The 16,465-nt window shown below is 37.8% G+C and overlaps 1 protein-coding gene across 3 annotated transcripts in view; it reads left to right on the top strand.

Moving 5' to 3' along the window:
- LOC143245114 (uncharacterized) overlaps nt 1–16,465 on the top strand; it is a 58,481-nt gene that overhangs the window by 27,810 nt on the left and 14,206 nt on the right. For all 3 annotated transcript variants that reach the window (XM_076491011.1, XM_076491012.1, XM_076491013.1), the window contains 3 exons: nt 13,144–13,245; nt 15,550–15,657; nt 16,139–16,291. In XM_076491011.1, the coding sequence (XP_076347126.1) occupies nt 13,144–13,245; nt 15,550–15,657; nt 16,139–16,291 (363 nt within the window). The remainder of the gene's footprint in view (nt 1–13,143; nt 13,246–15,549; nt 15,658–16,138; nt 16,292–16,465) is intronic.

The following is a 16,465-nucleotide window of genomic DNA, read 5'->3' as shown; positions in this document are numbered from 1 at the left end:
TTAATTGTATTGTTATATATATGTATGTTATTGTCAATATACACTTGGACACCTGGAGCCAGAGTCCACATAAACTTCTGCTGATATTGTACATATATATTGTTAGGTTAAGGTTTTTAAATTGCAGCTAAGTTTCATACCTAGTTCTGTACAATTCCTATTCACTTAATATGTGTCTGTTTAGTTTCCTTATGGTTAATTTTACAAGTAAATTGATAATTAGGTTAAATATCTTGTTTTCCTCAGCATATAACAGCTAATACTTATGTTTATTTTGCTACACATTTAAATTCCCAATATAATGATTATATCATTTTGATAATTTTTTTATAATTTGTGTTTCTTACAATTAATTTAGTTTGTGAGCACCCATAAGAGCTGGAGTCCACCCTATCTTCTCCCCGTATTGCTTGCTTTCCTTCTACAACTGACAAACTCATTCAGGATGACCTAGGTTTTTAGATTTCTGACACTTTATTGTGGCTTACCTTACCAGGCCTCTGCTGTGGATTCTGTTATGCCTACCTAAGCCTTTTATTATTTCACCATATAATTTTCACTTCCTTTTGCACACATTGTTTCATAATGAACATTTTTATCTCAGTTTGGAATAGGGTATTTGTATGCTTTGCCCTACATAGGCTTTGGTTCATTTGCCTTAACATATCATCAAACATATTTTCTTCTTGGTTCTACAGACTTATAATCTCTGTTGTCTGTATGGGAGGACAGTCTCTGTCAATCCTATCCATTTTATCACTCACCTTGTCTTCCAACTTTGTCTTACCCTATCAGGATAAGTTGGATAAGTTTCTCTTGTAATATGCCCAACAGTCTCATCTATTTGGGGAGTGTCTTTTTAAACATCTGCCTCCATTTGGACGATCCATTCTACACCTTAAATGCATTTGATGGAGCTTTCTGTTATCCAGTCCATTACATTTAACTACCTTCCTGCTAGCAAAGTTTTAATGTACTGGTGGAATGTGGCTTCTATGAAAGTACTTCTCTCTTTGGGTCTAGCACATTTACAGTCTATTCAGGAGATGCTGCATAACCTTTGTAAACTCTTGCTAGGGTTCCTTTGAATTCTCCTTTTAACTTTTTTCCTTTCCTTTTTGACTCTATGCATTGGTGGTTGAACACGTGTACCACTTACTCAAACTCATCAGGCTTTTTTTTTATCTTCCATGTTGTTCATCTCCAAATCTGGGTGGCATGGTTTGATCATCATGTGGTTTTAGGACAATGATCTACAGACAAAATATCTTACAGTGTTAACATTGTGGCACTTCCAACAACCTAACATGCTTTAGTTCACTTTCTTCCTCTTGTCTTGTTTTAACTAATATTTTATCCAACTGTTTGAGAGTGGTAACTTATATCACTTGCCAAGGGGGCACTCATTCTTGGCCCATTTGTTGGAGATTGTGGATCTCCTTTTTTGAACCCATACACTTACCATATGTTTCCTGGTGTTTCATATTCCAGGTGCTTTTATCCTCATTGCAGATTGCCCTTTCAAGTTCAACGCACTTACTTCTGAGGAGTGGCATCTTGATCCTCAACATTTTTAGTGGCTCCTACCTCCTTTGGGCTACTCCTCAATGGGAAGTGCTTGACTCTTTCTCGATTCTAAGTTACTTCTTTTGTTTTTAGTAGCCAGTTCTTCATCTACTTGCTCTTTTTATCAGTATGTTCTGATAGGATTATATTCAGTGTACAAGTTTGTTGTTTTTTGTTTTCTGTTTTGCAATTTCATCAGTCTTCCTCCTAAGGTGATTTTGATCACTTATGCCACTCTGGGTCAGGCCTTTCTGATTGATCCTTTCTGGCAAACATAGAAGATCTATTATTCACAGCTGTTTTGGCTCAGTATGTTATTTTTATTGTTGTTCTGGATAATTTTTATTAACCTACACTTTGGTGACTCATATAAAATATTTTTTTCATCATTTCCATTTGTTATTGTCTCCCATTTTTATTCTCAGTCTGATCTGGATTACCTTTTCTGTCCCATACATGCTGTAGGTTACTTCATTGCTTTCAAGACTTCTTTCCTTTAACTCCATTCCTCACAGTTTCATTCCTTTGCACCATTCCCTTATTTATGATTTTTCCCATCCTCCCATAACCATTGGGCTCACTTTTTGATTGAGTTGGCCTCTTATTTCTTATCTCCTCTTTCTCATAATCAATTCCTGGTGCCTTCACTAGAATAAAGCACCTTATCTTTTACCTTAATCTTAACCCTGTCATCTGTTGGAGGTACTTCATCTTTCAAGCACTGAGATGGCATATTATACGTTCATTGCCCATCACCTGCTTTGGGTAGCTGTTTCTACTTTATTAGGGTAGAGTCTTACACATGTTGCTATTCTTCACTCTCATGTGAGACTGTAACTGAGTAACTTTTCTTTCTTTTGTTATAAATATATTATTTTTAAGGGACTGTCCCATATTTTGTCAAGGATCCATCTCTGTGGTAAGTGGTTCCTGTCCAAGTATACTTCAGCCACTCAGAATTATGCTAAACTTGTAGTGTAAAGCCCCATATTGACTTTACTTTTGTAATTTCCAAGGCCCCAAAATACATACTGTTCATTACAGTCACATAAACTAGGGATGAGGTGTTCCATGTGGTCACTTGTAGGTTATACCTCATGATATCTTTGCTTCATAAATATGCCCATTCCAAACTTTACTTACTCACAAACTTCATGGACAAGGCAGAAGGGAATTTCTGCCAGTTCCTTAGATTGAATAAATTGTATTTGGTCTGCTTTTCAAAATAGTGTTTTGTGTTCACCCATTGCAGTGTCTCTGGTGTGAGCATTCCTCTGGACTATCCATTACATGTTTTCACCAATTTATTTTACTGAAGTTTGAGATTATTTATTACTTTTCAGTTCCAAGCCACTGAGGTGTCAGATCATGGAGGTACACTCTTGAATAAGATATATATAGTAGAAACAATAAAGTCTCCATTTATTTGAAAGTATGGCAGTGGTGTTCTGTTGGTGTAGATGATGACATGTTCCATAAATAGACACTCCACCTCTGCACAGGTTTGTCTGACGGGGTGTTGTAGCTATTGAATGAACCAAAATATTTATTTGGATCCCTCATCATACCCTAACATGGATATTGGTTTCCAGCATTTGAGTTTTGGATTTAAAGCTGAAACAAGAATGTCATGTCCTCACTCATGTAGCAAGATTGGGATCCCTCATTCTACCCCTGTATTAATATTAGTTTCTATCACTAAGTTCTGGATTTAGAGATGAACCTATTGAGCCCTCACAGGTGTTCATGGTCTTTCACTTAGTTTGCTTCTAGTTCACTACCTTAGTATTGTGGGTCACAGTGGGGCACTTGTTGGTTACTCCACTTCTCCAGCACTACACCTCAATGTGTCTTTATGCTGAGGATATACTGTGTTTGAGGTGATTCCAGTGTGTTTGATTTCAGTGGGATGTATGTGTATTTCATTCTGCTCACATGCACTCTATTCACAGATCAGTAGAGATGCCAACTATTTCAAATGACTGAGCATAATGATTGTAGACAGAGCCTGTACAGATATTGTACAACCACTGGATACAGTTTTGAGTCATCCATGTCTGTGAATCCATCTGTGGCTAAATTGTAAACACTGTTAGTAAGTATGCTTGAAATCATTTTGTCATCTTCACAACCAAACATTTGTACAATGACTATAGTTTTGGTTCTAGCACAGCCATATTTTTTTATTATATCAGAGTCTGGGAACATTTTTCTGAATAGATGTCCTGCATGATTGGCTACAGCTAGGGGTAAATTATGAGCAATGATGAATTGTGTGAACTTTACTTCTGCATTTATGGTTTCATATTCTGAATTCTTACTCATAAATGTCGTTATCTGCATCGTTTTTGTCTTTGCCTCAGCCTTTTGTTCGTGAGATGCCAATTTTGTATGTCTGGAGCAGTCGTTTATCTCGCCATGTGCCACAGAAATATCGATGTGACAAACTGTATGAAACGCATGACTGTCACTGACTTTTGATGCAATGACTGGATATTTTGCACTATACTCTTTTCTAAATTTTTGATTCTCAGTTTTAATCCTTTTAGATTTGCCAGAAACATGACAATCTGGTGAACAAGACCTCTTTTTTTCCATGTTGTGAATGATCACATTGGTGTTTCTATGCCACTTAGAAAACGAGAAATACCCATCTATGCAAGCGCTGATTGGCTGACAAGCACTGATGACGTAACTATGGATTCCCCCACGTACCCAGTATGGAGAAGCACCGCACTCAAACTGTTGGTAGACGTCTGAGATACAAATATTTTTTATTATTTCAAGCACAAACACGATTATTGCAAGTAGTCATTTGGGCTATGTCTTTTATTTATTATCAAAATTTATTTGTATCTCACTAGAAAATTTCTTTTCACCCCTTTCAAGCCCTGGGAGAACAAGTTATCACTTTATTATATAGGCCTACATAATATATAATAATTTGGGAGTTTCAACAAGTTGTAATATTTGTCTGTATGAGTGTATAGTCATAATGTATACACCAAAATAGTAATAATTATGCTCAAATTGTAGTGGTTGGCATCTCTGGATCAATGGTGGAATTTCTCCATCCAGTCAACTGAACTTGAGGTGAAGATAGTGTGATCCTCTTTCCTACCCCCATATGGATGTCAGTTCCCATTTATCAAGTTTTGGACATACTTGACTTGCTGAGTATAGTCTGTTGTGCCCTAACTACTGAACACCTTAGGGCACAACTTCATTCTGTTCATCAGGGTGATATTGAAATTATAATATATTGTGGATCATATCACTGTCCAACTGTTTTCTTTTCTATCAGGATTTGCTTCTCACAATGTTTCACCAGTGGAGAGATCTCCATTGTTTAATTTTCTTAATAAAGGGTTTCCTTGTTAGAGTGTCCTTTGAACACTTTCAAAAGGATGCTTCTACTTTCTTCCTTCCACTGGCCCCTTCACCTATTCAGTGTGGGATTCTAGCTATGTATGTGAGCAGAAGTAAGGTACTTTGTTGGAAGTTATACTTTTTCTACATTGAAGATGTATTTTTGACAGGTACTTATTTATTCTCACACTTCCCATCCTTCCTCCCCACTGTTCACTGGTATGTGGGATTCTGCCTAACTTGAAGTGTTAAGTAGAATAGCATAGAGGGAGTCATGTAAGTCATGTGGATGTGTGATACTAGTAACAGTAGAAGTTTGTTGCATGATAATTTTCATCAGTTAAACCATGTGAATTGAGGTGTGCATGGGAGTGAAAGTCTTATGGCATACAAAAAGTATTTTCCAGTAGAGGGTTTCACTGAACATAAATAGCTATGTATATGAACAGAAATAAGTACCTGTTGGAAATAACATTTTCAGTGTAGTAAAGTTGTATACTTTAGCTGGTGGTGTTTTTACAACCTGTGAAACATCAAGTCCCAAATGGTTTGAGATGACACCTAAAACACTGCTAATAGCAAATAAAAGGTCAGCTAGATAGATAATACATTTCACACAAATCATTTAAGTTACAATAAAGCCTCACTGTGACCATGCTTTCTAGCCCTGTAGCTAACATACTGTGACATCCAGCTGTGTCTTGTTCCCCTAGGTGTGGATTCCTGTACGTGGTGAGGGGACCTCCCAGGGAAGGTTCTGTTCTGTTTGGTTACCTACTCTGGGATCTAAACATCCACCCACCAGTTTGGCATGTGTGGTGACCCGTGAAGGGGAGGAGAGGATCCTGGTGGTTGAGGGTCCAACCCTAACACACCACTTTGGCCTTGAATTCCTGTAGACGGGCGGCCTTTGGGTGGCCCCCCTTGGGTTAATCAGCTGGTCCACTAGGGCTAGGGTCAATCAAGTACCAGTTTTGGAAGTTCTCAACGGGTGTTGTCGACATTGTGCCTGATGCTGGTATTTGGGTATAGTGCTCACGAAACCCTGGCGTTGCTGCATTGTCCTTGAATTATTTTTGTAGTGCATCCCCTTCTAGGGATCCATGGTGGGTGGGGTCAGTGGGTACTGAAATTTTTCTTTTTCCCTATGGATCCTCCTTCAAAACATTTAAATAAAATTATGAAAAAACAGTCAATGGGTAAGCGATCACGTCTTAATGAATCTGAACAGCAATCTTCAACTTCTGTAACACACATACCTCATTTTCTTATTTTACATTCTCTTCGGGAAAAAACTTTAGGGCAATTGTCCCCCTTTTTTATTCAGAAGGGACTAGAGGGACTTGCTGGCTCTCCAAAGTCAGTAAAGAAGCTTCGATCTGGAGACATATTGGTTGAAACATCCACATCCCAACACAGCAAACTCCTCTTGAATTCAAAGGCAATTGGGGATATACCTATTGAGGTTACACCTCATGCTACTTTGAATTCTTCATGAGGAGTTATTGTTGAGAGGGATTTGAAGAACGTCCCCGAGTCAGAGATTCTCGCTGGTCTCTCCACTCAAGGAGTTTCTGCAGTGAGGCGCATCTCCACTCGCAAAGATGGAGTTACACTGCCAACAGATACCCTTGTTTTGATATTTACTTCATCACATGCACCTGCCACCATCAAGGCAGGTTATCTCATTTGCAGGGTTCGGCCATACATTCCAAACCCTCTCTGATGTTTCCAATGTCAGAGATTCGGCCACTCAAAGACATCATGTCGTGGTTTCCTGACATGTGCTTGTTGTGGGGGCAAGAACCACGATGCCTATGAATGTGACATGGACCCACATTCCATCAACTGCAATGGTTCTCATCCCTCCTACTTTCGTTCTTGCCGAAAATGGTTGGAGGAAAAAGAGGTGCTCGTTTGAAAATGATACATAACATTAGTTATCCTGAGGCTCGGAAATTGCTGCCCACCACTCCATCTCGGACATATGCTGCTGCACTTCATTCCACAACTACAGTGGGAGTGCAGACAGATCTCTCTGTGCCTCCAAGAGAATCATTTTCAAAACAAATGAAAAGCCTTTTGACCTCCGTGGTTAAAAAGGTTGATGAATCGACTTCCACACCCATCTCTGTTCCTCCCATACGTTCCAACAAACCTCAACATCCACATCCTTCAGTTTCAAATACAGGCATTTCTTCTGATACATCTTTTTCTCCCACCCCAAGAGGCAAAACAATCATACGTTTGAGTCCTCAGTCACTGGAATCCCCTTCCAATAACAAAGACTTGCCCACTCGACCCAGGGCAGGATCCATGGAGGTTGATAGACCTCCTCGGACTAAAGACAGTAAGGAAAAAAGACGTGGTCGTAAACAGAAGGGTTTTCCAGCCACTTCACCTACCCGTCATTAAAAATGGCCACATTGTTACAATGGAACTGTCGAGGTTTACGTTTTAATCTGGATGATATCAAAACACTGATTGCTTCCTACCATCCTGTCTGTCTTTCCTTACAAGAAACATTTCTCAAACCTGCTGATACAGTCTCCATTCTGCAGTTTTCTCTGTACAGAAATGACAGGCTGTGTGATGGGCGAGTACATGGAGGGGTGGCACTATTGGTTGATCAGCATGTGCCCACCCTGTCTTTGTCACTCCACACACCCTTGGAGGCCGTAGCCATTCGTGTTTCCTTGGGTCATACCTTCACTGTTTGTTCTTTCTACCTGTCCCCTGGAGAGACATATGATCAATCAGACCTTGATGCTCTCATTGAACAGTTGCCGTTTCCATTTCTAATCCTAGGGGATTTTAATGGACATCATCCCCTCTGGGGAAGTGCTGTTATTGATGGGAGGGGTCAATCTGTAGAGCGTATGCTCTATGATCACAATCTTTCTCTTCTCAATACTGGTTCTTCCACTTATTTTCATGCACCTAGTCAGTCCTTTACCGCTATTGATCTCTCGGTTTGCTCCCCTTCATTATTCTCCCATTTTTCATGGAGTGTTGACAGTAATCCACTAGGCAGTGATCATTTTCCTATCCTTTTAAGAGAGACTGGCCGTAGTTGATGCCACCCTACCCACGTGCCCCAGTGGAAGCTGGATCAGGCAGACTGGTCCACTTTCACTGCTCTCGCAGAACTTGATCCTGCCATCGTAAATCAGCCATCAATAGACGACTGTGTGGCAGCAGTAACTGCTGTATTATCCAAGCAGCTGCTCAGTGTATTTCTAAAACCTCGACATGTTTTCCACGATATCCTCGTCCGTGGTGGAATCCTGCTTGCCGCTTAGAATGGAAGGCTCAAAAACGGGCCTGGGATACTTTTCATAGATATCCCACACTTTCAAACCGTGTCGCTTTCCAACAGGCCCGTGCACATGCTAGGTAGGTAAGACGTCAAAGCCAGAAGGAATCTTGGATTAAGTTCACAACAAGCATATCTTCTACCACCAGTTCCAAGATCATATGGGACAGGATTCGAAAGGTTAATGGGCACTACCATTCTGTCCCCCTCTCAATCTTACTCTCTGATGGTCAGGAGGTGGCTGATGTCCAGAGCATCTCTGATACTCTAGGTGAAAGCTTTTGCCGGGTATCTAGCACTTCTGCTTGTTCCTCCACCTTCTTGGCCATCAAGACTTGGGCAGAGCGTTCACCTCTTTCCTTTCGAACTGACTGTTTCTTTGACTATAATTGTCCCTTTACACTGGTGGAACTGAAAATGGCCCTTCATCGGTCTGCCAGTACATCTGTTGGACCTGATGATGTTCATTATGACATGCTGCACCATCTATCTCCTGCTTCTCTTGATGTCCTTCTGATTGTCTTTAACCGGATCTGGCAGGAGAATGTTTTTCCTGATGCGTGGCGCCAGGCTATTATTTTACCTTTCTCTAAGCCAGGGAAAGATCCCAAGATTCCTTCAAACTACTGTCCAATTGCTTTGACGAGCTGTCTCTGTAAGACCTTAGAAAGGATGGTTAATGTCGTCTTGTTTGGTTCCTCGAATCAAACAACCTCCTCTCGCCCACCCAGTGTGGGTTCCGACGACAACACTCCACCACAGACCACCTAATTCGTCTTGAAACATCTATCAGAGAAGACTTTCTCAAACGCCAACATCTTGTATCAATATTCTTTGACATTGAGAAGGCTCATGACACAACATGGAGGTATGGCGTTTTGCGAGACCTCCATACATATGGTTTACGTGGCCATTTACCCATGTTTATTAAACATTTTTTAATGGACAGTAGATTCCAAGTTCGTGTGGGTTCGACACTTTCCTGTTCTTTTGTACAGGAACTTGGAGTCCCTCAAGGCTGTGTTTTGAGTGTCACACTCTTCAGTATAAAGATAAATGCCATCACTGAAGAACTCCCTCTCACTATTGCAAATGGGCTGTATGTCGACGACTTTCGCATTTCATGTCAGTTGTTGAACATGAGATATATTGAGTGGCAACTACAAATTGCCCTCAATCGTGTACTGAAGTGGACTATGGCGAATGGCTTTAATTTCTCTCTCTCTAAAACCGTATACATGCACTTTTGCCATCAACAGGGTATTCACCCTGATCCTGAACTTCATATCGGTGAGTTTCACTGCCAGTGGTCCCAGAGACCAAGTTCTTGGGACTTATCTTTGACCGTAAGCTGACCTTTGTACCACACTTAAAGCAGCTTGGAGTCAAATGCACAAGAACACTAAACATCCTCCGTGTCTCTCTTTTACCAGTTGGGGAGCAGATCGATGTTCAATGTTAAAGGTATATTGTGCTCTTATTCGATCAAAACTCGACTATGGATCAATGGTCTATGGCTTTGCCAGACCCTCGGCCTTAAGGATGCTGGATCCCATTCATCACCAAGGACTTTGACTCTGCACTGGGGCTTTTCGTACTTCTCCAGTTCAAAGCTTATACATTGAATCTCATGAGCCTTCTCTGCACCTTCGCCGTTTGCAACTATCTTTACAATATTCTTTGAAACTTCGTTCCTTAACAAAGCATCCCACCTGGGGATGTGTTTTCCTTCCTCGGTGGGCCATACTTTTTCAGAACAGGCGATCTGTCATTGCTCTGTTTGGTCTTTGCATTCGGGCGCAATTGGATGAATTGGGTCTGTCCTTGGATAACATTGCAGATTCCACAGGTCAGCCCATCCCACCATGGCTTATTACAGCCCCCAAATGTGACCTTTCTTTCAGTTTTCTAAAAGGCAGATACTCCAGATTAGAAGTACCGTCTTTTATTTAATGAATATCTTTTGAACACTCATTCCGTTCCCATTTATACAGATGGTTCCAAATCAGGTAATTCAGTGGGCTCTGCTATGGTTTGCTGCGGTTCGGTAGTTGCGCGCAGAATCCCCTCTGCAGCTTCTGTGTTCACTGCTGAACTGTATGCCATATCTCTTGCCCTGGATCATATTGCAGCTGAGCAGTACTCCAACTGCACTATTTATACTGACTCACTTAGTTCTATACTGACCCTGGAATCGCTACATGTTGGCTCACACCCTGTTCTCACTGATATTCAAAACCGACTGGCCCATTTCTCATTAACAGCTACTTCTATCCAGTTTTTCTGGATACCAGGCCATGTTGGTATTCGCGGGAACGAGCTTACAGACACGGCAGCTAAATCTATCTGCTCCGGCACTATCACCACTGTGCCTATTCTGTACATGGACTATGGTCTTGTCTTCAAGGCTCGGCTCCGTGCCAGCTGGCAGTCCACTTGGAGTGAGCAACGCGACAACAAGCTTTTTCAAATCAAACCCTACATTGGACTTTGGCCATATGGCTTCCGTAAAGTTCGGAAGGAGGAAGTTGTTTTAACTAGACTACGCATTGGTCACAGTTTTTTAACTCATCATTTTCTTTTATCTGGAACTGATGCACCAATGTGTAGTTTGTGTAACACTCAACCCACTATCAGCCGCATTTTACTTTCTTGCCATCGTTACAATTCTCTGACGGCAATATTTTAAACATCTTTTTTCCCAGGGTTTATCTGTAACATTGGACAGTGTTATTGGTGATGGTGACACTGTCCACCTTGATAAGGTTTTTAGTTTTTTAATGGCCATTAATCTTTTTAATCTCATTTAAGTGTTGCATATTTATTCATTACACCTTTTTAATTGTGGCTCCTTTTTTACAGTTTTATTCTCTAGTTCAATTTGACATTGAACAATGGCCAGAACATTAAATAACTCGACACCAGGACGGGAAAGGCCAACTTCAGGTGACTAACGCTGCTGTTTAAACTATCCATTTGAACTACTCGTTAGTCATCCTGGCGAGTTGTTATTATACTTTTGCTGCATGTCATTTCACACTTTTACTACTTTACCTTTTAGCACTGGCCATAATGACACATACCCCAGAACCAGGACTGGAAAGACCAACTTCAGGTGACTGATGGTGGTTCTTATACTTACCTGTTAGTCTTCATGGCAGGTTATGATCATTATTATTCTGCTACAGGAAGTCCTTTACAACTTTGTAGTTGTTATTACACTTTTGCTGCATGTCATTTAACACTTTTATTACTTTACCTTTTAGTACTTGCCATAATGACACAACCCGGAACCAAGACTGGAAAGATCAACTTCAGGTGACTGACGGTGATTCTTATACTTACCTGTTAGTTTTCCTGGTGGGTTATGATCATTACCATTCTGCTACAGGTAGTCCTTTACAACTTTGTAGACTGGATGTCAACATTGGTTTTAATGCCATTTTCTGTTTTAATCACTGTTTTTACCTTCATTTACTTTTACAAATTTTGCTCCATTTACCTTACTTTTACCTTTTTACTAGACATTTGGTTACTCATTATTATGATTTTGCTATGTGTCTTTTAAAACTTCTATTCTTTTACATTTTGATAATGGCTGTTATGACACATAACCCAGAACCAGGACTGGAAAGGCCAACTTCAGGTGACTGACGGTGGTTCTTGAACTCACCTGTTAGTCTTCCTGGAGGGTTATGATCATTACCATTTTGCTAGAGTAAGTACTTTTTAACTTCTTTTACTCTGCTTTCTCTCTTAACGTTGAAGACTAGGTGTCAACATTGGTTTTATACTTTTTTGTTTTACCTTCATTTCTTTTTATGTATTTTACAACATTTACTTTATTTTTACCTTTTAACCGGATGTTTGGTGCAGATAGCCTAGGTGTTTTGTGCCGTAAAACACTAAATCAATCAATCAAGTGTCTTGTTTCTCTGCATTTTTGTCTTCTCTGACATGACTGTATTTCCATATTTATAACAGTCCTTTTATCTCCATCCATTTAGCTGTTCCTGTGTGGTTGTGATTTTATGCTTTTTAGGCACTCTTAAATGGTCATGATTTTCAGTATTTTAGGTAATCTGAAGTGGCTGTAATTTCTACTTTGTCCATGGTTTTCTGCATTAAAATATCCCTGACATGGCTGTGCTTCTTTGTAAAGTGGTATACTTTTCATATCACCAATTTGTCATAAGCTCAAATGATTATATAATTTGTCTGTGTTATTCTCCTTGTGTAAGGCGTATGCTTCGAGTAACTTCTGAGTCCTACGAAGGATAAAGTTTCTGAAAGTCGTACTTAAAAAAAATACAACTAATAAATTAATCATAAAAATGGGAGTATTTTCTAGTTCTATGATTCTTCAAGCTATAACAAACTTGACCAAAATGCAGTATATATTGAAAACAAAATGAGAAATATTTTTGCATATGAATACACAAAACAGATTTCTTTAAGTAAAGTAGAAAAAAATTGTTCTGATAGGCTGTTGGAAAATAAAGAAATACTTAATTCTTAATTATTTTATGTCCAGTTGAACCTGTAAAGTCAAAAGTGCATAAAAAATAAACTACAAAGATCTTTCGATCTTTACTGCTTGTAGAATTCACATGTTCAGATTTCTTGTCCATATTTTTTCATTTGTATTAAAAGCAGTTTGGATTACTATAAATGTGCAGTTCATGAGCTAATAATTCCATAGGTATTTATTGGAAAATATGTTGGACAATTTTAACACATTTGTTGTCAAGTAAAAGAATACATAGACTTTGAGACATTTATTTCTCTAGACTACATTTCTTTCCTGGTTATTTAAATTATGCATATAACTAAATGTTTTGCAGTAAATATAAGTAAATATATCTTCAGTATACTTTGTTTAATTTTTCTAGCCTTCACTCAGAGTCATAGCCCCTGCATTGCCAAATGTCTCATCTACAGTTCAAGCACAACCATCAAATATTGCCAGTGTTAATGTGCCAACTCAGGTCAGAGTAAGTACACCTTGCATTATTAATCTTTAACTACATTTCTGTTAGAGTTAGTTAGATTAATATCCTATTTTTTATTATATAATTTATAAGTAATAGAAGTAAAATAACTACTTAACATATAACTTTAACCCCACCACAACCATTTTTTAGAATGTGTAGCAGAATGGAACTTTCATGTTTGTTTATGTCAAAGACACTAAACTGTGTAGTTTCAGGTAGCAATTAAAACAATAAAAGAAAACAGTAAAAGTAATAATGAAAGTATTTGTGGTAAGTTATCAGGATTTTCTACCACTGTGGTTTGTTTTAAGGGTTTTATTACCAGTGTTGTAAATTGTCATGGTGTTAATACCAATGTAGTAAATGTTTCAGGATTTTACTACTAGTGTTGTAAGTATTCAGGGTTTTATTACCAATGTAGTAAGTTGTCAGGGTTTACTACCATTGTGGTACATTTTGAGGGTTTTATTACCAGTGTTGTAAATGGTCAGTATGTTAATACCAATATATTAAATTTTTAGGATTTTATTACTTATGTCACAAGTAGTCAGGGCTTTATTACCAATGTAGTAAGTTATCATGATTTTCTTACTGTTGTGATAGTTCTGCAGAAGTTTACTTCCCAAGTTTTATTTATTATTTTAAAGTAATATTGAAGGTGTTGAAAAACCTTGAAAAATAAATTTGTCTTTCGACTGAGTAGAAATGTATTTAGAATTAGATGTGTTTATGTGTGTGTGTTTGGAGAACAGGCCAGGTGTGACAAGTAGCCCTTTTCCATTGCTTTGAGCATGAGTAGATTTTATGAATTTCATTTAGGTAATTTTACTATACTTTTATTTCTACGTACAGTCACAGGTTTTAGAAACTCTTATAAACTTGTGCTTGACCAGGTCCATTTGACTAGTTCTATTTCAGTAAGTTTAAGTGCATTTCATTTGTTTATGTTTATAACTAGGTTATATTTCTAATTAATTCCCTCTTATTCAGAAACAATTTTTAAGTTTTTGTTTAAAGAGAACACCAATAATTGTTTACTGATTGATTGCCTGATCAGTAAAAGGGTGGAGATGGTTTATAGAAATATACAGATTTCCTGGTTAGTGATGAAATAGTTTAATGTTACAGTGTTGCTGTATGGTATAAAAAATACATACTTTTCAGTTCTGTATTTCTTTATTATGGTTCATAGGCTGTATAATCACCTAATTAATAATTTACTTTTTTTTAAATACTAATAACTAACTAGCTGATATTCTACTTTTTAACTAGTAATTTGCTATTATCTTAAGATAAGTCTTGAGAATTGTGTTTTTGGTGGTAGTGGCCACACCACTAAAATTTTCATTGATAGTGACTACTCTTAAACATTTAATAAACAACGTAAAACCAAGTATAAGCAGAAGAAAAGTTACACACATGGTAATATTTCCCTAGGGGATAGATTCTCTCTGAAAGAATATGGAAGATATTTAAATATCATAAAGTCACAGCAGTAACAAGAAGCCACAAAGTAAAATACAATCACAGTTGTTACACCACCCTAGATCGCGTAAAGATCCACTAGAGAACAAAAATGCCACTTACAGTATTCTGTGTGAATGAAGATTCCAGTAAACTGAAGAAATAAACAAGACCAAAGAACTTTAGAATTTATGAGCATAATTAAATGTACAAAACTGTGTGATATTGATCTATCTGCAGTAGTTCATCATGCCAGATCAGGGCACTGGGAATAAAATAGAGTAATATGAAAATAAACCACACGAAGTAAAAGATAGTTACCTCCATTTACATTTCCCACCCATCCTCTCCACTTTTGGTGTATTGGGTGACTTAGTCATGGCCAATCTCAAAGTAATTAACAGATGCATTATTAGAGAGGGTGCCAATAACAGTAGGTGTAGTGTCGCACTCCTTTTGGTGGAGAGTTCTTACAATCTCATTTGTATGTTGTTATTCAGAAAGAAGTTAGAATTACAAAGCTAATGATGAGCAAAAAAATTGCACTATTAGATGGCAGTACTAATTGAGAATTACATTTTCAGTTCAGGAAAACATAAACATTTTTCCTATGATTATTCATGTATCTTTACTTTTATGCTTTTGTGCTCTTAAAATATAGGAAACCTTATTTTTCTTGCAACTATTCACATACCTTTAATTTCATGTTATCTCATTCTTAAATTATAGGAAAAGTATTATTTTTTCTTGTAAATACACATAGAAGAAAGTATATAGTGTTTTTATATCCTAGTGATTGCTCGAATAAGAATGTATTAATGAGTGACTTTTTTTTTATAGATTGGAAACCAGATCCTAACCTTGGCTCCTCAGCAGTGTCAACCCGTCCACACGTACCAGCAGTCACAGAAAGGAATAACTCCTGAACAACAACAAGCATTTATAAAAGTATTCAGTTTTAATGTACATCTTAGTATAACAGATCATTTTGCTAGGATTGTTTCCCTCCAGTCTGTTCACTGTAGTGAGACTGGTAGTCCATTTTAAAATTATTGGCTGATTTTAAAATGTACAGACCTTTGTTAGAAGTGGAGTATTTTTATTTCTTCTTAGGTATATTGTGATTCTGTATATTAAAACAAAAGCAGTATTTTTGGCACAGTATAAGACAAACTCTTTATTAGCTAATTCAGCCAGCTGATTTTAGTCTTCACAAACCCTAATGATGGTAAACTGTGTTACCAAAACTAGTTGGTTGAAATAATTAACAAGGACTTTAACTGTCATTGTACCCAAAATTTTACTTTTGTTTTTTTACTGTTAGTATATTGAAGTAGAGTAAACTGAATAGATACATCATAAAACACAGTTTGTATCGTGAGATTTAGCAATTAAACTTTACTGCAATTAATCTTTCTTTTGAATACAGCAACAACAAAATCAACAAACCTTGGTTTTGAAGCTACAGAAACAGAACCTGCAGCCACAGTTGTCTCAAGCAGATTCCTCACAAGGTCAGCTTACAACAACTGTAAGCATGGCTAACCAGTCAGTTGCCTTAAAAAAAATAATCCAGATACAGGTGAGAAGAGTTTTCATTTTTATAACACACTACCCAAAAGATTGTTTACTGAAAAAATTCAGGAATTATGGATTTTACATTTGGTGCAGTGTTAGTTGAAATTCTTCAATTAGTAATGAATTGGAGATTTTTGCATCATAAGTTCCCTGATTTATCTGCAATATGTCAAAGTAG

This window comes from Tachypleus tridentatus, chromosome 2, assembly GCF_004210375.1.
Source record: "Tachypleus tridentatus isolate NWPU-2018 chromosome 2, ASM421037v1, whole genome shotgun sequence".
Classification (NCBI taxonomy): Eukaryota; Metazoa; Arthropoda; class Merostomata; order Xiphosura; family Limulidae; genus Tachypleus; species Tachypleus tridentatus.
The sequence above is the reverse complement of the archived record's forward strand: the minus strand, read 5'-3'. Positions and strand labels throughout refer to the sequence as shown.